The sequence below is a fragment of the Schistocerca nitens genome, chromosome 6 (assembly GCF_023898315.1).
Source record: "Schistocerca nitens isolate TAMUIC-IGC-003100 chromosome 6, iqSchNite1.1, whole genome shotgun sequence".
NCBI classification, from domain to species: Eukaryota; Metazoa; Arthropoda; class Insecta; order Orthoptera; family Acrididae; genus Schistocerca; species Schistocerca nitens.
The window spans coordinates 45,245,403-45,268,390 of record NC_064619.1 but is presented as its reverse complement, the minus strand read 5'-3'; the positions used below and the strand labels follow the sequence as shown (position 1 = coordinate 45,268,390).

At 39.0% G+C, this 22,988-nt stretch overlaps 1 protein-coding gene across 1 annotated transcript in view; it reads right to left on the bottom strand.

The window, feature by feature from the left end:
* The window catches only part of LOC126262658 (ribitol 5-phosphate transferase FKRP), a 63,908-nt gene extending 43,107 nt beyond the window's left edge, over positions 1 to 20,801 (bottom strand). Inside the window, exon 1 of the mRNA XM_049959427.1 lies at positions 20,030 to 20,801. Within this exon, the coding sequence (XP_049815384.1) occupies positions 20,030 to 20,758 (729 nt within the window). The 5' untranslated portion in view covers positions 20,759 to 20,801. The remainder of the gene's footprint in view (positions 1 to 20,029) is intronic.
* Positions 20,802 to 22,988: the final 2,187 nt, after the last annotated feature.

Here is a 22,988-nt window from a genome sequence, read left to right as displayed (position 1 = left end):
ACATTAATAAGGTACTCTACCTGATCATCGCTGCTGTGGAAATGTGCCAGTGAAGAGCCTCCAGTCATCTTTAGAAAGCTGTCAGTTGATCTTGTGCACAGATGGGACTTGAGTTAGCAGATGAATTATGCACAGGAAATGGTCGCTCAAATATATGTCTGAGAGGATGGACCACTCTAGATGGTAGGCAAGCTGTGCACTACAGAATGAGAAATCAAGGCATGAGAAAGTGTGAGTGGAATCTGAAAGAAATATGGGTTCACCAGTGTTGTGAGAAATGAGAGTAAGCTGGTTGAGAGTATCTGCAGGTTCTCAGAGCTCCAAATTGGATGGTGAGCACTGAAGCCGCCGAGTAGCAAAAAGGATTGAGGGACATGGGAGGTAAGCTCCAGTACATATGCCCTTGTGAGGGTATGTAGATATTACAAAGAGAAAAGGTATAACTGGAGAGAGAAAGACAGACAGCAACATCTTGTAGCTGGGTGTTCTGTGAAATGGTTTGGCTATGGATATCATCCAAAATGAGTGCCATGATTCCCCCATTGAAATGTACTAGAGAGAAGTGTAAGAGGTCAAAGCAGACTTGCGGGCATTCATTCATTTCTTGGAGGCACAAAACAGCTGAGCATTGCGACACAATAGCAGCTGTAAGTCTACACTATGAGATCTGATGCCGCGAATGTCCCATTTGAGAACAGCCATATTAGATGATAGGAGATTTCCCCTTATTAGGGGCAATTACTTTGGTGGCTGTCAGGTGCCAGATTTCAGTTGCATACCCACTACAGGTTCTGAGACTGGAGCAACCTGTTACAGTATTTCTTCAGAGATGGTACATGGTGTCACTGTTGTAGAAGATATTCGAGTTGGAGAAGGAGAAGAACATCTGTCATCTTTATTCTACTTTTTAGTACCTCTGTACCTACTTTTTAGTCTGTCAGATGAACACCCAGATGTCTGCTGACTTGAGGTGCGCCAAAAGTCATCTTGGGACTATTCCTTTTTAAGTTTCCATTCTGGTTGCTTCACAAGCGACTTCACTGAAGTGGACAATGGTCTTTTGGTGTGTTGAGCAACCAAAGTGGGTGGAAGTGAGAGCACCACCTTAGTATTAGGTGATTTCACAACAGTAGCACTAAACAGTAGGTCACAACAGGACTGTGTGGCCATATCTTTCATGGGTTGTGATGTAGCAGCAATGGTGCTGTAACTGCCGGGTAGTGGTATGCAAGGCTTTCAGTAAGCTAACATTTTACGAGTAACACTTGGGGTATCTTTTCCTTCCCCCAGATCTCCTGAATGGCTCACTCATCAACGCACACAAGGAATTTGCGGGATGAAGCGACACCAGTTGCCAGTGCAGTTGATGCAACGGAGAGAAGGAGGTGGGCATTCTCCCTCGTGAACACCCTTGCCACAAGTTACACATTTGGATGCATTTTTATGGTACATATGAGGATAGTTATACTACTAACACTGGTAGCAATAAACTGGGTTTGGTCTGACATTGATGACTACTTCTTTATCTTCGACGGGAGCTTCACTCGATCGAATGTTAAGGAATGAGTGCAGGTAGGCACTAATTCTGCATCAACCCTCGTCATAACCTGATGGACTGTGGTTTGTCCTGATTAGATAGAGAATGTTGTACATCCCTCTCAGTTACACCATCAAGCAGAAGAGGAGGAGGAGGAAGAGGAGATTAGTGTTTAACGTCCCATCGACATCGAGATCATTAGAGATGGAGCACAAGCTTGTATTAGGGACGGAAGTCGACTGTGCCCTTTCAGAGGAACCATCCCAACATTTGCCTGGAGCGATTTAGGGAAATCACGGAAAACCTAAGTCAGGGTGGCCAGATGGGGGTTTGAACCGTCATCCTCCCGAATTCGAGTCCAGTGTGCTCAAGCAAAAGAGTGTATACAACACCACGTGAAGAATTCAGTGTTCAATGAGCCTCTACACAAACAGGGTACCCATCACGCAGCACAACTTTAAGTAGTTTTTGGGCTTAAAAGGCACTGCGTGTCTCTACAAGCAAAGTTCCATTGTGTAAGTGATGCAGGATTTTTTCAGAATGATGAAGAGGTTCACTGTAGAAAAGTGCATCCTTTGCTGCGGAGTAATTGATCTTTTTGTCTTCTTTATTTTCTTCATCATCCAATTCTTCTTGCTGAACACTATACTGTTGCAAAACAAGATCAATGATTTGATCACCTTCAAGTTCTTCACTGGTAACATCAGCATCACCATCTTCTGCTAGCCATTCCTCTACATCAGTATGCTGAGTATCACTCTGAAAAGTTTGCAAATCATTGACTAAAGCTGAAACATCTGATTCATTAGATTCTGAAGTTTTAGCTCTTAGTTTAGTCTAGGAAAAACTTTCTTCCATGAGTTTTGTAGATTGTTTTTCTTAAGTTCTTTCCTAGTTTGAGCAAATGTAAATTGTATCTTTTATATTGAGGTTTTTATTGCTTCAAAAGTATCACAATCCTCTTCTGTTTTTTCTAACAAAGCACTGACATATTCCTTCGTGTAACATCACTGTAATCACTCAACAACAAAATGGTTCAAATGGCTCTGAGCACTATGGGACTTAACTTCTGAGGTCATCAGTCCCCTATAACTTAGAACTACTTAAACCTAACTAACCTAAGGACATCACACACATCCATGCCCGAGGTAGGATTCAAACCTGCGACCGTAGCGGTCGTGCGGTTCCAGACTGTAGCACCTAGAACCGCTCAGCCACCCCAGCCGGCACTCAACAACATCCTGGCCCATTGGTTGGATTATTGAAATCACTGAAGAGGAGTGGGAGGGAGGCAGACACACTACTTTTATGTTACTGTGTTGAAATTCAGACTCGGAGAGTTGGGGCATTGTCTAGCAATAAAATGCCTCCCCCCCCCCCCCCCAATTTTTGGTGCAACTGAATAGCTTTTTCTTGTATGATAGGGCCTGAAAGTGGGTTCCCTTAACGTCTTTGCTGACAACCAAACCCACACAGTGTCTTATACGAGCACAAGTTTGGGTTTTTTCAATGCTTTTCTAGTTTTTAAAGCATCTTCACCATCTACAAAAAAGCTGCAAGATCTTTTTGTTTCTTTTTCCTGTCTTTCATGGTCGTCACTCCAACACCATTTTCAGAGGGCAATTTAGTAACTGACTCATCTTTTGTCCAGTATTTGCAGAACAATTAGTTCCTGTTCGAATATGCGCACAACACGTTTCCTTTTGTGTTTTGTAGCAATTTTTAGCCTTTCAGAATCCCTTACACTTCTTAATCACAACTTATAAAACTATGCAAAACTACATTGCAACTTTGAAATTAAAAATAATACAGTAATAAACGTAAAAAGTGCACAAATAAAGCAGCAGATTATAGAGTACAGTATAGTAAACAAACCAGCAGAACAGTAATTGTCAACTGAACGTGCCTGAGGAGCACAACTCAAGCAGACATCTGCTGTGACAGGAGTCGATTGATAATGCTGGCATGCTGTTCAGTGTGGAGTGCAGATGGAAGATTGAACACAAGGTCAGATAATCTGAGGAGTCTGCTATTAGAAGGTCGGATAATCGAGGTTCTACTGTGCGATGATCGTGATGTGTGACATTAAGACAGGAATATACGGAAACAATCCCATTATACAATACAGAAACAAAGTAATTCAAAGAACAATGGAACTATTGGAGCAACCACAAAGAATAGGGGTCTTTGGGTGCAACAAATAAATTAAACTATATTCTTAACATAAAATGCATACTCAAACTACAAGTTATGCATACATTTGATACGTCAATCTTCCACAATATTCCCAAAATTGGTATCACCAACTTCAATTAACATAAATAGATAAACTGAACCCTATGATACCAACACAACTCTGTAAAAAAGGAGTACAGACTATTTCACTTGATACCAAGAACTTCACTTGAACTGTAGAAAAAATAATGTTGAGAACTTCACTGTACCTATATAGCCGGAACAATCTCCACAAATACTATCGAGAACTTCACATCACCTATATAACTACAATGAACTCCACAATATTAAAACACCAATGCTTCCCGATCTGACAATTATAAAAACCTAATTTGACCACAATAGGCAGAACAAGATCCACGATACACGTCACTCTTAATCTGGTCTGATATTATTAAATGCAACTGATAACAACCCACAAATTCAGAGGAAAAAATCCATTAACATCAATTTCCATTCATAACTGAATCACAATCCTGCACATAAATTAAACATGCATACTACATTTGTTTGAAAAAATAAATAAATAAAAATACATACAACTGAATCCAGCGGAAAACTAAATTGATACTGGCACAAAGACAAAACACACATCAATCATCAAAGCACATCCACACACACTGAATCACCACCCATCTTCACTCAAAAGTAATTTCAAAACATCAAAATTCAACACCTGACAGCACCATCACAAATTTCCCTCTTCAAACTTTATCCACTTCAAAAACATTACACAACCATGTCATCACATAATGCAACACAGTTATGCCACAAGTCAAAAGCCAACAACCAGTACTGCACCTGCATCTATACTCTGCAAACCACTGTGAGATGCATGACAGAGGCTATGTCTCATTGTACCAGTTATTAGGGTTTCTTCCTGTTCCATTCATGTACAGAGCATGGGAAGAAAGATTGTTTGAATGCCTGTGTGCATATAGTTATTCCAATCTTACCCTCACAATCCCCATGTGAGTGATACGTAAAGGGTTATAGCATATTCCTAGAGTAATCATTTATAGCTGGTTCTCAAAATTTTGTTAATAGACTTTCTCGGAATAGCTTATGTCTGTCTTCGAGTCTTCCAGATCAGGCCCTTCAGTGTTCCTGTGACACTCTTCTGCAGATTAAACAAACCTGTGACCATTTGTGCTGTCCTCCTCTGTATACATTCAATGTCCCCTGTTAGTCCTATCTAGTATGGGTCCCACAGACTTGAATAATATTCTAGTACTGGTCACAGGAGTTATTTGTAAGCAACCTCCTCCGTAGATTGATTGCACTTCCCCAGTATTCCACCAATCGACTGATGTCTGCCATTTGCTTTACCCATGTCTGAACCTATGTGATCATGCCTTTTCATATCCCTACATAGTGTTACACCCAGGTATTTGATATATTTGCATGAGTTAGCCGATTCCAACAGTGACTCACTGATATTATAGTTTCATTTTGTGACATGCAAAATTTTACATTCCTGACCATTTAAAGCAAGTTGCCAGTCTCTGCACCGCCTTGAAATCTTACCAAGATCTGACTGAATATTAATGCAACTTCTTTCAGATAGTACTTCATTACAGATAATGCATCATCTCCAAAAAGCCTGATTTTACTATTAATATTCTCCGCAAGGTCATTAATATACTGCGTGAACAGCAAGGGTCCCAACACTTCCCTGGGGTACACCTGTAGTTACTTCTACATCTGACGATGACTCTCCATTCCAGATAACTTGTTGCATAATTACTGTAGACTAAAACCAAAACAGAAATTATTTATCAACAAAAGCCTCCTGCAATACCACCTGGGTTGGCCAGTACGCATGGACCAAAAAAAAAAAAAAAACCTCCTGAAACACCCACTCATGAACTTCACTGTCACATTCATTCCTAATTAAACAGCAATTTAAAAAAATTAGACTTTCTGCACAACAAACAACAAACTAATCAGACCTAACAAAAATGCTACACACACAAACAAAACCAAAAAACAAAAAAAAATCCCTTAGTAACTCACTGAAAACACTTCCACAAACAATGTTACTGCACTAACTACCTAAACTCAAAACCGCATTAGCATGATGACAACCAAAACTCAAATGTGAACCCAACACCACATGTTAAACTCAGCACGTCCACATTCACCAACCGAGGACACCACCAAATGCAACAACACAACATGTAACATCACACACCACAGCACTAGTATGACACAGTTCAAAGCAGATGGGTGGAATCTGACACTTTCATTGACCCCTACTGGGTACATATCTATCCAGCGCCTGGTCAACTATTCTTTTAAACTTGAGGCAGAATTCTTGCTGCTGCCCTCTGCTGAAAGCTTCAAGTTCCTCATTGAGATATTATACTAATGAATATTTATCTAGTTTACCAAACACATGTATTTTTATACTTGCTTTGGTTGGCCTGCGTACTTTGGTAATCATTGTTGCCACACATGTATCATTGTCTCTGATACCAGTTTCGATGTGGACTTTCTCAAACAGGTCAGTTCTATTTGTTGCCATTAGATCCAATACATTTTCATCATGAGTGGGGCTCCTAAATGTCTGTTTTAGGTAGTTTTCAGAGAAGATATTTAGTAGCGTTTCCTGGGACGTTTTATAATGCACACTGCTAACAAAACTAAATTTTCCAATTAACTGTTGGATGATTAATGTCTTCATTGACAATTACAGTATGATTGGAGAACTTACCTACAACTGAGCACAGGTTTTCTCTGAAGTTTTCAGTCACATCATGAGATGAGTCTAGTGAGCGACTGAAGGATACAAATATCATTTTATGCCCACTGCTGATATTAAATCTTGCCCAAAGAATCTCACATGCAGCTTCAATTTCTACCTTGATAGTTAGTTAGTTTGGTTGCGTGTTCCATTGATCAATTGCACGGTACAGTAGCCGTTCTGATGTGCTACATGTCAAGTGCACAAAAAATGCACATATGGAACAAGATTTTTTAATATGTATATATATATCAATACAGAATTAAGGATTAATATTTCTATTATTTACCCCATTACCTTAAATGGCACAAAATGCATTTACTGTATTTATAGATTTATTTATTCCTATTCAAGAATTAATCCATGGTATAGAAGGAGTTGTCAAGGAGATACGACTTCAATTTATTTTTGAAGCTATTACTGCTGTCTGTCAGACATTTTATTTCATCTGGTAATTTGTCGAAAATTTTTATGGCAGCATACTTTACCCCTTTCTGTGCCAAAGATAGGTTGAGTAAAGGATAGTGTAAGTGTTTCTTTTTTCTGGTATTATAATCATGAATGTCACTTGTTTTTAAACTGATCCATGTTGTTGAGAACAAATTTCATTAGTGAGTAAATGTACTGTGAGGCTGCTGTAAGAATTCCCAATCTTTTAAAAAGATGCTTACAAGATGTGCGACTATGAACCCCACACATTATCCTAACCACTTTCTTTTGAGCAGTGAATACTTTTAGTCCACATGTTGAGTTACCCCAATATATTATTCCGTATGGCATCAGAGAGTGAAAGTATGCAAAGTATGTTAGCTTACTAATTTCTATATCCTCAAAATTGGCAATTATTCTGATTGCAAAAGTTGCTGAACATAGTCGCTTTAGAAGATCCAAAATATGAATTTTCCAATTAAGATCCTCATCTACATGTACACCCAAAAATTTAGTATGCTCTGCCTTGTCTACTGACTTCTGTTGATGTGTTACATTTATTGAAGGAACTGTACGTTTTGCAGCAGAAAATTGAATGTACTGTGTTTTTTCAAAGTTTAGAAGCAAGCCCATTTGTAGAAAACCAATTAATGAATTTTCTGAAGACCTCATTTGTATCATTTTCAATTGGAGTTTCTTTTACCGGATTAATAATGATGCTTGTATCATCAGCAAACAGTGTCAGTTCAGCTCCCTGTTTCAGATAGGAAGGGAAGTCATTCACATACATCAAGAACAGAAGGGGACCCGTGATTGAACCCTGTGGAACACCTAATGTAATTTCACCCCAGTTAGATGAAATGGCAAACTTATTTAAATCACTTGACCGATATAAGGAAACTTTTTGCTTCCTGTTCTGTAGGTACGACTTAAACCACTCATATGCTATTCCATTTTACCATAGAACTGTAAATTCTGTAACATAATGTCATGGTTCACACAATCAAATGCTTTGGACAAGTCACAGAAAATTCGTATTGGTGACATTTTATTATTTAAAGACTCTATTATGTGGACAGTGAAATTGTATATTGCTGTCTCAGTGGAACAGCATTTTTGAAATCCGAACTGTGATTTACTAAGTATCCCATTACTGTTGAGATGGCTAACCACTCGAGTACATTACTTTCTCGGAGATTTTTGAAAATGCTGTAAGCAAGGATACTGGCCAATAATTATTGACATCTGTGGTGTCCCCCATTTTGTCTGACAATAGATTTGAGTTTCTTGTCTACTGGGACAAATACACCATCTCCATTTCCCATTTCCTTTCGATACACATTTAAATCTTCCCCAAAAATCTCTCTGCTATAATTTCAGTCTTTGATTCTCCAAACCAAACTGTTACCTTTTAATGTAAATCAGACCTTAGGGCATGCTAGAGATCAGTATGTCATTGCAATTAATATTTCATATTCATTGGCTTTTCTGTCTCACAACCAAACTATTGTAATGATCAGTCTGTCATCACAATCTACAGTCCAAAAAATAATATAGGCCTAGTCAAAATAAATAATGTCATGGTTTTGTTCTAGATCTGTGGACATGTTACGTCACATGCCAAACTACTTCATAAGTCGGGCATAAACAGGTTCAACTGAGCCAATAAGTCTTGTTACAGTCCTTATTAAACACACACTGGATTTTGACAAATGTAGCAATATTAGAGAAGGACAGTTAATACGCACCATACAGCAGAGATGCTGAGTCACGATAGTCACAACAAAAATATTCACACAATTATAGCTCACGGCCATTAAGGCCTTTGTCAGCAATAGACACACATACGGACGCGCGCGTACACACGCGGACACACACCCACACACACACACACACACACACACACACACACACACACACACACACACACACAGGCGCACGCACATACGCAACTTGCACACATGTCTGCAGTCTCAGATAAGTGGAACCACAATGCTAGCGGCAGCATCAGTGCATCATAGGAGTGGTGACTGGGTGGGGGTAAGGAAGAGGCTGGGGCAGGGAGGGGAGGGATAGTAAGGTGGGGGGTGGCGGACAGTAAAGTACTGTAGTTTAGACGGAGGGCAGGAGAGAAGCTGAGGATGGGGGGGGGGGGTAAGTAGTGGAAAGGAGATAAATAAAAAGAAATTAAAATACATGATGGCTGTGCAATGCTGGAATGGGTGCAGGGAGGGGGCCGTATGCGTGACGACACTGACTAATAAAAGCTGAGGCCAGGAGGGTTACGGGAACGTAGGATGTACTGCAAGGAAACTTCCCACCTCCCATAGTTTGTCGGTGGTCATACATGCAGACAGGCACTTTGTTGGTTGTAATTTAATTACATTCTCCACCAGGGTTTCGATTACCTCTCATCATGCCCCGAAATGAGTAAAGTCCTGCCCACTATCCTTCCTACCCCTCCTACAGTGGTATTCTGCCATCCAGTGAATCTTCACAATATACTCATCCATCCTTACACAACCCATACTCCCAATCCCTTACCTCACAGATCATACCGCTGTAATAGACCTAGATGCAAGACCTGTCCTATACATCCTCCTAAGACCACTTACTCCAGTCTGGTCACTGACATCACCTATCTCATCAAAGGCAGGGCTACCTGTGAAACCAGCCATGTGATTTAAAGGCTTAACTGTAACCACTGGGCTGCATTTTATGTAGGCATGACAACCAACAAGCTGTTTGTCCACATGAATGTCCACCGACAAACTGTGGCCAAGAAACTAGTGGACCACCCTGTTGCTGAATACACTGCCAAAAATGATATCCCTCATCTCAATGCCTCCCCCCATGAACCATGGACCTTGCCATTGGTGTAGAGGCTTGCGTGCCTCAGCGATACAGATGGCTGTACCATAGGTGCAACCACAACGGAGGGGTATCTGTTGAGAGGCCAGACAAACGTGTGGTTCCTGAAGAGGGGCAGCAGCCTTTTCAGTAGTTGCAGGGCAACAGTCTGGATGATTGACTGATCTGGCCTTGTAACACTAACGAAAACGGCCTTGCTGTGCTCGTACTGCTAACAGCTGAAAGCAAGGGGAAACTACAGTCGTAATTTTTCCCGAGGGCATGCAGCTTTACTGTATGGTTAAATGATGGCATCCTCTTGGGTAAAATATTCCGGAGGTAAAATAGTCCCCCATTCGGATCTCCGGGCGGGGACTACTCAGGAGGATGTTGTTATCAAGATAAAGAAAACTGGCATTCTACGGATCGGAGCATGGAATGTCAGATCTCTTAATTGGGCAGGTAAGTTTGAAAATTTAAAAAGGGAAATGGATAGGTTAAAGTTAGATATAGTGGGAATTAGTGAAGTTCGGTGGCAGGAGGAACAAGACTTTTGGTCAGGTGAATACAGGGTTATAAATACAAAATCAAATAGGGGTAACGCAAAAGTAGGTTTAATAATGAATAAAAAAATAGGAGTGCAGGTAAGCTACTACAAACAGCATAGTGAACGCATTATTGTGGCCAAAATAGACACTAAGCCCACACCTACTACAGTAGTACACGTTTATATGCCAACTAGCTCTGCAGATGATGAAGAAATTGATGAAATGTATGACGAGATAAAAGAAATTATTCAGGTAGTGAAGGGAGACGAAAATTTAATAGTCATGGGTGACTGTAATTCGACAGTAGGAAAAGGGAGAGAAGGAAACATAGCAGGTGAATATGGATTGAGGCTAAGAAATGAAAGAGGAAGCCATCTGGTAGAATTTTGCACACAGCATAGCTTAATCATAGCTAATACTTGGTTCAAGAATCATAAAAGAAGGTTGTATACATGGAAGAATCCTGGAGATACTAGAAGGTATCATATAGATTATATAATGGTAAGACAGAGATTTAGGAACCAGGTTTTAAATTGTAAGACATTTCCAGGTGCAGATGCGGACTGACCACAATCCGTTGGTTATGAACTGTAGATTAAAACTGAAGAAATTGCAAAAAGGTGGGAATTTAAGGAGATGGGGCCTGGATCAGAGTTTCAGGGACAGCATAAGGGAACAATTGACAGGAATGGGGGAAAGAAATACAGTAGAAGAAGAATGGGTAGCTCTGAGGGATGAAGTAGTGAAGGCAGCAGACGATCAAGTAGGTAAAAAGACGAGGGCTAGTAGAAATCCTTGGGTAACAGAAGAAATATTGAATTTAACTGACAAAAGGAGAAAATATAAAAATGCAGTAAATGAAGCAGGCAAAAAGGAATACAAACGATTGACAGGAAGTGCAAAATGGGTAAGCTGGGACGGCTAGAGGACAAATGTAAGGATGTAGAGGCTTATCTCACTATGGGGTAAAATAGATACTGCCTAGAGGAAAATTAAAGAGACCTTTGGAGAGAAGAGAACCACTTGTATAAATATCAAGAGCTCAGATGGAAACCCAGTTCTAAGCAAAGAAGGAAAAGCAAAAAGGTGGAAGGAGTATATAGAGGGTCTATACAAGGGCGATGTACTTGAGGACAATATTATGAAAATGGAAGAGGATGTAGATTAAGATGAAATGGGAGATAAGATACTGCGTGAAGAGTTTGACAGAGCACTGAAAGACCTGAGTCGAAACAAGGCCCCGGGAGTAGACAACATTCCATTAGAACTACTGACGGCCTTGGGAGAGCCAGTCCAGAAAGGACTGGTGAGCAAGATGTATGAGACAGGCGAAATACCCTCAGACTTCAAGAAGAATATAATACTTCCAATCCCAAAGAAAGCAGGTGTTGACAGATGTGACAATTACCGAACTATCAGTTTAATATGTCACGGCTGCAAAATACTAACACGAATTCTTTACAGACGAATGGAAAAACTAGTAGAAGCGGACCTCGGGGAAGATCAGTTTGGATTCCGTAGAAATGTTGGAATTCGTGAGGCAATATTGACCTTACGACTTATCTTAGAAGAAAGATTAAGGAAAGGCAAACCTATGTTTCTAGCATTCGTAGACTTAGAGAAAGCTTTTGACAATGTTGACTGGAATACTCTCTTTCAAATTCTGAAGGTGGCAGGGGTAAAATACAGGGAGCGAAAGGCTATTTACAATTTGTACAGAAACCAGATGGCAGTTATAAGAGTCGAGGGACATGAAAGGGAAGCAGTCGTTGGGAAGGGAGTGAGACAGGGTTGTAGCCTCTCCCCGATGTTATTCAATCTGTATATTGAGCAAGCAGTGAAGGAAACAGAAGAAAAGTTCGGAGTAGGTATTAAAATCCATGGAGAAGAAATAAAAACTTTGAGGTTCGCCGATGACATTGAAATTCTGTCAGAGACAGCAAAGGACTTGGAAGAGCAGTTGAACGGAATGGATAGTGTCGTGACGGGAGGATATAACATGAACATCACAAATGCAAAACAAGGATAATTGAATGTAGTCGAATTAAGTCGGGTGATACTGAGAGAATTAGATTAGGAAATGAGACACTTAAAATACTAAAGGAGTTTTGCTCTTTGGGGAGCAAAATAACTGATGATGGTCGATGTAGAGAGGATATAAAATGCAAAATGGCAATGGCAAGGAAAGCGTTTCTGAAGAAGAGAAATTTGTTAACATCGAGTATTGATTTAAGTGTCAGGAAGTTGTTTCTGAAAGTATTTGTATACAGCATAGCCATGTATGGAAGTGAAACATGGACGATAACTAGTTTGGACAAGAAGAGAATAGAATCTTTCGAAATGTGGTGCTACAGAAGAATGCTGAATATTAGATGGGTAGATCACATAACTAATGAGGAGGTATTGAATAGAATTGGGGAGAAGAGGAGTTTGTGGCACAACTTGACTAGAAGAAGGGATCGGTTGGTAGGACATGTTCTGAGGCATCAAGGGATCACCAATTTAGTATTGGAGGGCAGCTTGGAGGGTGAAAATCGTAGATGGAGACCAAGAGATGACTACACTAAGCATATTCAGAAGGATGTAGGTTGCAGTAAGTACTGGGAGATGAAGAAGCTTGCACAGGATAGCGTAGCATGGAGAGCTGCATCAAACCAATCTCAGGACTGAAGACCACAACAACAACAACAACAACAACATCTCAATGACCGCTTCACAGCCTGTGCCATATGGATCCTTCCCACCAACACCAGCTTTCCTGAATTGTGCAGGTGGGAACTTTCCCTGCAATACATCCTACATTCCCGTAACCCTCCTGGCTTCAACCTTCATTAGTCACTGTCCTCACCCATCCAGCCCCCTACCTCTACCCATTCCAGCACTACACAGCCGGAATTTCACTGCCACACCCAGTCTTTTAATATCTTTTTATTTCTCTCCTTTCCACTACTTACCCCCACCCACTCCCCACCCTCTCTCATGCCCTTCGTCTAAACAGCAGCACTTCACTGTCCACCACCCCCACCATACTATCCCTCCCCATCCCCGCCTCAGCCTCCTCCTTACCCCCACCCAGTCATCACTCCAATCATGCACTGGTGCCACTGCTCGCAGTGTGGTTTCAGTTATCAGGGACTGCAGACATGTGCAAGTCACATGTGTGTGTGTGTGTGTGTGTGTGTGTGTGTGGTGTGTGTGTGTGTGTGTGTGTGTGTGAACTTACATTTATTAAATTTGATAATTATAATCTAGCCAGTAGCTACTGCAGAAAATTACATTTAAGAGGTGGTGTGGCAATCTATGTTAACAAGTCACTTAGCGGCACAGTCAATAGATTAGATCTAGAGTTTCTGTGTGATGAACAAAACTTTGAAGCTGCTGGTATAGTAATAGTCAGTTTTAAGTTAGTTGTAATTTCACTGTAGAGGTCACCTAAGGGTATAACCAATGTATTTTTAGAAAAACTGGACCTGCTGTTACATGTACTTACAGATACTAGATGGATACATTATGATATTGTGATAGGTGGAGATGTGAATGCCGATTTCGATGTTTCAACACAAAAACATACTGTCACTGAACTCCAAAACTTACTAAGACAGTGCAACTTACATTCAGTCAATAACAAGCCTACAAGAGAACATGCATGTCTCGAGAATATTTTTGTAAATTTTAAAACAACAGAAGAATCATGTTGTGTGACAGTATTTCCATATTCTGATCAGGATTCAGTATCTTTAAATTATACAAGTAGGTTCCCTCTTGATAAGAGTTATGTAAATAAGTCTGTCCTAGAAGTTGTGGTCACTAGACCAGTCGCAGATGAGAAAATTGACAGGTTTCGTACATCCCTTTCTAACAGAGATTGGTTTGGCCTGTGTTATGATGACACATATTATACTCTAAGCAATTATCTGCCAGCAAAGGTACTATTTGATAGGTTTCTTAAAGCATTTTTTGGACACTTTAATGATTGCATTCCAATAAAGAAATGCAAAGTAACTGACAGAGTCCTAAAACCAAAAGTTCCAAATAGACAAAATACATGGTATACAAAACAACTGTCTACAATGAAAAATCAAGTTATGTTGTTGTACAATATTTATAGAAATCTGATAACCAACCATGCTAAATTAGCAATGTTAGATCTAGGAATGAGTACAAAAAAGCAATTGTGGAAGCCAAACAAGCATACAATCTCAGAAGTATTGAGAAATCCACCAATAAGTGCAAAGCAGCATGGGCACTAATAAATAGTGTTGCCAAAGATAAAAGAAGTGACAAAATTAGTATATCTCCCCAGGAATTTAATGACTTTTTTATTAAATCAGTTGAGGAAGTAGGAAGTGCTATAATTAAACCTGAAATCAGCTCATCACAATTACTGTCAAAAAATGTTGCTAGGTCACCAACAAACACAAGTACTTTCAATTTTTCTGAGGTCTTACGTGGTTTTGTGTTAAGAATAGTGAAGCAGTTAAAATCATCATCAGACAGTGTAGACATATATGACCTGTCATGTAACATGCTGAAGAAAGCAATAGACAGTATAGTTCACCCCCTAACATATTGTATAAACAAACGTATACTGGAGGGTTTTTTCCCTGATGAGCTAAAACTGTCTAGGGTAGCTCCAGTACATAAAAAAGGAGATAAAAATTCCGTCTCAAGTTACATGCCAATATCCATAGTCCCAGTTTTCTCAAAAGTTCTAGAATGCATAATTTACCAACAATTACCTGTCTACTTTGATAACATAGGGTTAATAAGTGGATCACAGTGCGGCTTTGGGGAAAACCTGTCAACCATTGATGCCATAGACAATGTTGTTAAATACATCCATCAAGTATTTGAAGATAAATGCTTTGCTCAAGTAACTTTTTGTAACCTAAGCAAAGCCTTTGACTGTATAGAACATACACTACTACTCAAAAAAATGGACTTTTAATGCATTAAAGGTAACAGCCTTAAGCTATTAAGATCATATTTACAAAACCGTAAGCAAGCCGTCTGTGTTGGGAAAGAAATGTCCAGTATAGAACAAGTTAAGGTAGGTGTTCCGCAGGGATCCGTGCTGGGTCCTTTCCTTTTCCTAATAATGATAAATGACCTGCCATCATTTATTAAATCCAGAACAGTACTCTATGCTGATGTTACAACGTTTCTGAACAGCAGTAATGATCTTAATAGCCTTAAAACATGTGTTACAGAGACAATTGAGCAAGCTTCACTCTGGTTGAAAGCAAATGGGTTCTTGCTTAATGAAAGCAAAACCCAGCAGATGGTATTTAGTTTAAAAGACAAGTTTCCATCAGATGCCTAGTTGTGTTAAATTTTTGGGGGTATATTTGGATGATAAACTTTCTTGGAATCCACATATTAAGTATATTAGTGGTAAATTGTCTAGGGTAATGTATTTGTTAAGGCGATTAATGCACTGTGTACCTAAAAATTATGTTAGAGTATCTTACTACTCATTTTTCCAAAGCATCATATCCTATGGTATTATTTTATGGGGAAATTCAACTTGTGTGCACGATATACTATTGCTGCAAAAGAAAGCTATTAGGATAATTACAGGCTCACCATACAAGGCACATTGTAAACCTTTGTTTACTCAATAAAAAATCATGACAGTAATAAACCTATATATTTATTATGTTCTAATCTACACAAACAAGAACTTACCTAAAGTAAAACGCAGGGCAAATATACATTGTTACAGCACTAGGACAAAAAGAATACTTAAAATGTGCAAAAGTCGTGCCTCTATTTAAGAACGGCGATCCAGAAAATATAGAAAACTATAGGCCCATCTCATTACTCTCATCCTTTTCCAAGGTAATAGAAAATATAATTAAAAAGAGACTAATGGATTTCCTAAACAAGTACAACCTACTGTGTAAAGAACAGTTTGGTTTCAGGCCAGGAAGAAGCACAGGTTCAGCGGTAGCTCACTTCACAAATTTTGTCTTAGAAGCACTTGACGAAGGTGAACATGTAACAGGCATATTCCTTGACCTTAGCAAAGCATTTGACACGGTAGACCACAAAATACTACTAAACAAAATGGAGGCACTAGGAATAAGGGGAACAGTAAATAATTGGTTTCAATCATACTTGGAAAATAGGATACAGTGTGTAGAGATTTCACAAACGAAGTTCAGCAGATTGACGAAACACATTTCCAAACCAGAACATATTAACATAGGAGTCCCTCAGGGAAGTGTGTTAGGGCCAATACTCTTCCTAATATATATCAATGATTTTCCCCAGAGTGTCAAATACGGGGAAGCAATACTATTTGCAGATGATAGCAGCATTCTTATTAGTGATGAGTCGCCAGACAAATTGAGAGACAAAGCTGAAGAAACTCTCGATCATGGATGCAAGTGGGTAGTAAGCAACAAATTAACCCTCAATATTAAAAAAACAAACAGTATTAATTTCCACATAAATAAAAAACATAATAGCATAGGCCTAAAAGTTAAAGATGAACTTATAGATTGTGTCACAAACACAAAATTCCTAGGAATGCATGTTGACTCACAGCTTAACTGGACTGACCATATTGCAGCACTAGAAAAGAAAATTGCTACTGCTTGCTATGCACTCCAGATAATTATGTCAGTATGTAATACTTCATGTGCTAAGACTACATACTTTGCATACGTGCATTCAATAATTAGTTATGGCATAACCTTCTGGGGTACAAATGTGCAGAACATACAAGCAATTTTCAAGCTGCAAAAGAGGGCTGTACAAATAATAACAAAAAGCAGCAAGAGAGCTCACTGTACTGATTTATTCAAAACCATGGGAATCTTGACAGTACCATGTGAATACATCTTTCAGACTGTGATATATATAAAGAAACACATTGACCAGTACACACAAAACAGATCTATACACCAACACTGGACTAGATCCTGCCACCATTTGCATCTCATACGAAAAAACAAAACAAAAACCCAAAATAGTTTATTATTTAATGGAATAAAAATGTATAACAGACTTCCAGAGGAGATCAAAGCTGAAACTGGAATATATGCCTTTAGGAAAGCTGCAAAAAGTTATTTAGTAGATAAATGTTACTATACTGTCAAAGAATACTGTAAATGACATGTGTTCACCTCAATTCATGCAAGAGTACCTTTGTAAATTTATATTTATCTGTAATTAAGATTGGTGTGTATTTGTTTTGTGTAACCCATGCAAGAATACATTTGTAAATTTATATTTATTTGTAACTAAGATTGGTGTGTATTTGTTTTGTGTACAAACGATTAAGTTGCACCATATAAATATGTACTACCAGAAGTACTATTATGTATATACTCATTCCACGTATACAATTGACGACATCCATACAACACAAGTTGTCTACGGATGAATAAATAAATAAATAAATAAATCTATACGCCCTACCACAGACTGTCAAAATCAGTTAACAGTTATGAACTTATGGGCCACAAATTATTTAACAAACTTCCTGAAGCTACACAAAATTTACCAGAGCAACAATACAAACAAACACTTTATGACTGGTTAGTTGTAAACCCATTCTACAATATAAAGTATTTCATGACCTGTGATATTAAACTGTAACGTTAATAACAATTCTATTCTTTTATAGCATGTACTGTATCGTATTATGTGTATGACTTTGTCTATTTCTGTAATGGCTTAAAAACAATAAAATTATTATTATTATTATTATTCTGTGTGTGTGTGTGTGTGTGTGTGTGTGTGTGTGTGTGTGTGCGCGTGTGCGCACCTATCGCTGACAAAGACCGTAATGGCCGAAAGCTATAATTGTGAGAATCTTCGTTGTGCCTATCACAACTCAGCATCTCTGCTATATGGTGAGTAGCAACTTTCCTTCTCTAATATTGTTACATTCCATCCTGGATTTTCCATTGTTGGATTTTGATGAATGGTAAACATCTGCCATTTAAATGCTGTCACAGGTCAAAGCAGGGGAGTGGTATTGGCAAATTCAATATTTCTCACAAAATTAAGTGGGCCATTAGGATGGAGAAATTATTCCCTATAACAGAGTCCTGAAGTATTGCTAAAGACTGTATTGTAAGAAGCTGCTTGTCACCACAGAAACTGAGCATAGCTATAAACTACTACTTAGATGCTAATATAACGGAGGATTGAAAACAAAATGCATCCCCTTACAGAATGCCATGTGGAGAGTAGCCCTGTGGAGACAGCAGGCTGCACCTTCCATATTCAGTGGATCCACAACACCTTTGGGTTGCACTTCAAGCTGAGGATCTACCCTTAATGTGGGGAGTGAACTATCTTTTCTCTGAAGAAGTCACCTTCTGCCTGCCATGGACCAGGAACTAAAGCATACATTCTACCACATAGTGGCTGAACAAAGGACACAAATTCATCATTTGCTCCAACAATGCTACTGCACACAATTTTGTTGACCTTTGCAGTTAGTAACAACTGGCAAAATAACGGTTGAAAGTCTTCTCATTCTTGACAGTTCAGTAATAGGGAGCCAAAATCACAATTTACAGGCTGTACTGGTAATCTACATCTACATATTTTGTTTACCAGTGTGAGGTATACGACTGAGGATAGTCCTCATTCTAATTGCATAAGGAATTTGATAAAATGATTGCCTGAATGCACTCTGCAGTTAGTCTCTCTTGAGGTCCCCATGACAAATGTGTGTATATTCTTCACTTAATACTGGCTCTTGAAACTCTGTATGTAGGCTTTCATACAATAACGCATTTATCTTAGAGTATGCCAGTTCAGATTTTTCAGCATTTCTGTGATGTTCTCATGAGTCAAATAAACCTGTGATCTCGTCCAACCCTTATATGATCAATAAACCCTGTTGGTAGCGAAGTCCAGAGTGTGTGTCAGATTGGAAGGTGACAATATGGTTGAGTTTTAAAGCAAACGAATGATAAAGCAGAAAATCTGGTTGTGGTCACAAAATGACCAGTAGGAAGAACAAGTGATTTATGAGCAAGCTTCATTTTATAATGACTGCATGTTCCCAGTATGTCACTAAATTCTGCCACCTGTTCTACCTTCACTTGGTACTACGAAACCATTATATTTCGTATGCCTACAAACTTATATTCAAATTTTTTTACAAGTTAAATGATCTCAATTGCATATCACTGATATTTTAGTCATAGGATGCTATTTTTCAGCATTCTGTGAAGGGTATTTTTTACGTTTCTAAATATTTAAGGCAAGTTGCCAATCTCTACACTACATTTAAATCTTATCGTGATCAGGCAGAATATTTGTGCAGCTATTCCGGATAGTACTTCACTGGACATAACTGCATTATCTACAAAAGTGTGTGATAACTGCATCATCCACAAAAGTGCGTTACTATTGCCAGGTTATTGTAAAGGCAGAGAGTAGGTAATTGGCCACTGAGATGATATTTGCAAACCAAAATATAATAAATAATTACAAGAAAACTGCCATGGAAAAACATAACTAGATTTATTCCACGCCACACTGCAAACGTCAACTCATTCGCTCATTTAATTACACATGCAAAACTCAGGTCTTGGGCTACTGTGAAGCAAGTACAATAAATGTTAAACTTTTTTTCTAGTTGTGCTTGAGCATTTGTCACAATCTTTTGTTTAAAGACACATTTGTGGGTATTTGACAGGAATAAGGACTTGCCTTTACGTTCCTGGCAGAAGACTGGATGTACAGCGCCTCGGGAAATGGAAGCAAGAACGGTGCTGGCAGATTTTCGAGCAACTGCCTGTCGAGCAACAATACGTGCTTACCGGTAATTGCTTCACATACGTTGTCTGTTGACGGTGCATAGTGAATATACCACTGCCGCACATTTACTTTTACTTTCAAACATTCTGCGGGTTTCCTTGACGAGAATGACGCAGCAGATACTTTGTAGATACCACTTTTAAGTTCTTGAATAAGTCTGGACAATGTCCTCTTACTTTTGAACCGCGTTGAATCCGGGGCGAAAAGAACATACTTTGTGTCGATTTGCAGCAAAGGGTTTCTTCCACCAAATTTGTCAGTTAATCTTAGCTCCAAATCCAGCAGCTTTATTTTCGAAGAGAGATTGAAGTGCCGAAAATCGAAGGGCGGGTAAGGAAGAACGTCGCTAATGACAACCACCTTGAGATTTGGAAAAAGATGTAGAAATGATTCAACAGTTCCAACAACATCGTTGTCAAAATTTTCGAATCTTCGTATTACTAAAGTGACAATACTATCGTCAGAAAATATATTGGTAGACTTCGGAGGAAGATCAGTTTTTTGATTAAAATCATAAAGTCCCCTGTCAAGCGTTGATAATAACTTCCATATACAAAATAGCACTATTACGTTCAAAATCACTACAAAAAAAGTCACAATTCTAGCTAATTTCATTCGCATAATCCCGTCGCTTGAGGGGGCATACACAACTTTGTTGACTACATCTTACTTCAGCGTACTGTCATACCACCAGAGACTATCACATCCAATACCATTCTGGATAACAAATGACAAATGCAAATTACGAGGTACACCATCCTTTTCGAGGAATGAATTCAGAAGAAAATTTGAATTTCTAAATAACGAGGCGCATCTGTTACGTACACTTTGTAAGACAAAAGTAGGAATAGAGTGTTTGCTTGTATCCATTATCACAGTTGACACGGACACCGGGAATAAATGCAGAGGTTTGCCAAATTCTGCCAGGAGTTTCGTTTTAGAAAAATACTTTATAGAAAAATGAGGTGACAGAGCTGCTAGTTGTCATTAAATCGCATACGAGATTGTAAGAGACATTGTGTGTAGGATTCAGTAATGGCCAAATCATTTCATAGTTCAGTGTAACTGATGAGAAGTACAAGCAAACTTTGTATCTTAGAGTAACATTTTGGTTTATTTTGTATCAGTAATCGAAGTTACGTTCACGATGAAATGTTGAAACGTAAATGGCGTTAGTTTCCTAAGAATATTTGAGATCCATAAATGCCAAATCGTGAAAATTGGACAACGTCTCCTAGCGCGAATGGCGTCGAAGATAATGAACACCGAGAAATAACTACACAAAAGAGTTAAGTTTTAAACCAAGCTTCGCAGTAGATCCATAAATACGTCGAAAATTACACACACGTTTAATCGTGGAAGAACAATATGTGAATTCGTCAACAACAATTGTGGCAGAATCTTGTAGGAAGACCACAGAAAACCCGAAGAAATTGTAGTCTTATGTAAAGGCTGTAAGTGGTACGCCAGTTAAGCGTCTAGAATCACATTTATAACCTAGAAACCAGGATTGAGGCTATCAAAATAAAATCAGAAATGCATTTCAGATATTATTTTTCAAAGTCCAGGACTGAGCCACATATTAATCGTCACACCTTTGCAAACGTGAGTGGTATAAATGTTTGCCAGTGGTGTTTTGAAATAACTGAAATTGCTAAAATTGAGGGAAAGGTGTTCAGAACTCAATGGAATCCCAATCAGATTCAGTACAAAATTTGGACCTAGTTAGAACTTCTTTTAACTATAATGTATCATGGATTTCTTGAACAAAAATGTGTGGTTAGTGGTTGGAAGAAGGCCAACTGCCTTGCCGCAGTGGTAGCACCGGTTCCCGTCAGATTACCGAAGTAGTGCTGTTGGGCTGGGGCTAGCACTTTTGGATGGGTGACCATCCAGTCTGCCGAACGGTGTTGGCAAGTGGGGTGCGCGCAGCCCTTGTGAGACAAACTGATGAGCTACTTGATTGAGAAGTAGTGGCTCCTGTCTCGGGAACTGAAATACTGTCAGGAGACTGGTGTGCTGACCGCATGCCCCCCCCCCCCCTTTCTGGATGCAGTAACGCGCCTGTGGGCTGGGGATGACACGGCAGCTGGTTGGTACCGTTGGGCATTCCAAAGCCTGTCCAGATGGAGTTTAGTTTAGTCTTAGTGGTTGGAAGAAAGCACAGGTTTCACCCATCTACAGAAGAGTAGCTAAGTGATACAGAAAATTTCACTCCAGTGTATTTGACGTTTATACCTCAAAATACTATAACAAACTCTAAGCTCAAACATTATGAAGTACCTTGAACAGAAATACTTCTGAAATATTCTGAAAACTTAGGTAATGCAAAACTCAATGTTGCTTTACTCGGATGATATTTTGTAAGGCCATGGATCATGGCAGTCAAGTAGATGCAGTTTTTCTTGACCTCTAAAAATAATGTGACTTGTTACCACACAAGTGCTTATTAAATAAAAGTAAAATCATAAGCAATATCAAATTGAATTTGATAGTCAGTTTAGGATTTCTTGCCAGGGATGATGCAACATGTTATCTTGTATCAAAGAGTAACGTATGCTGAGGCTCTTGCTGTACTTTTTTTCTCCACAAATGATCAGTTATCTCCAATGAAGCACTATCTGAAACAGTCTGCACAACTTTCCATCCAGAGCTTGGTAAGATTTCAAAGTGGTACAGAGATTGGCATCTCACTTTAAATAGTTAGAAAGCTAAAATTTGCACCATACATAATGCAAATATCAGTACAGTACAGTATCATTGTATCATAACTGGAATCAATCAACTCATACAAATACATGGGTGTTACTAGTTGTGGGGCTATGAAATGGAACAATTTCATTGTGTCAGT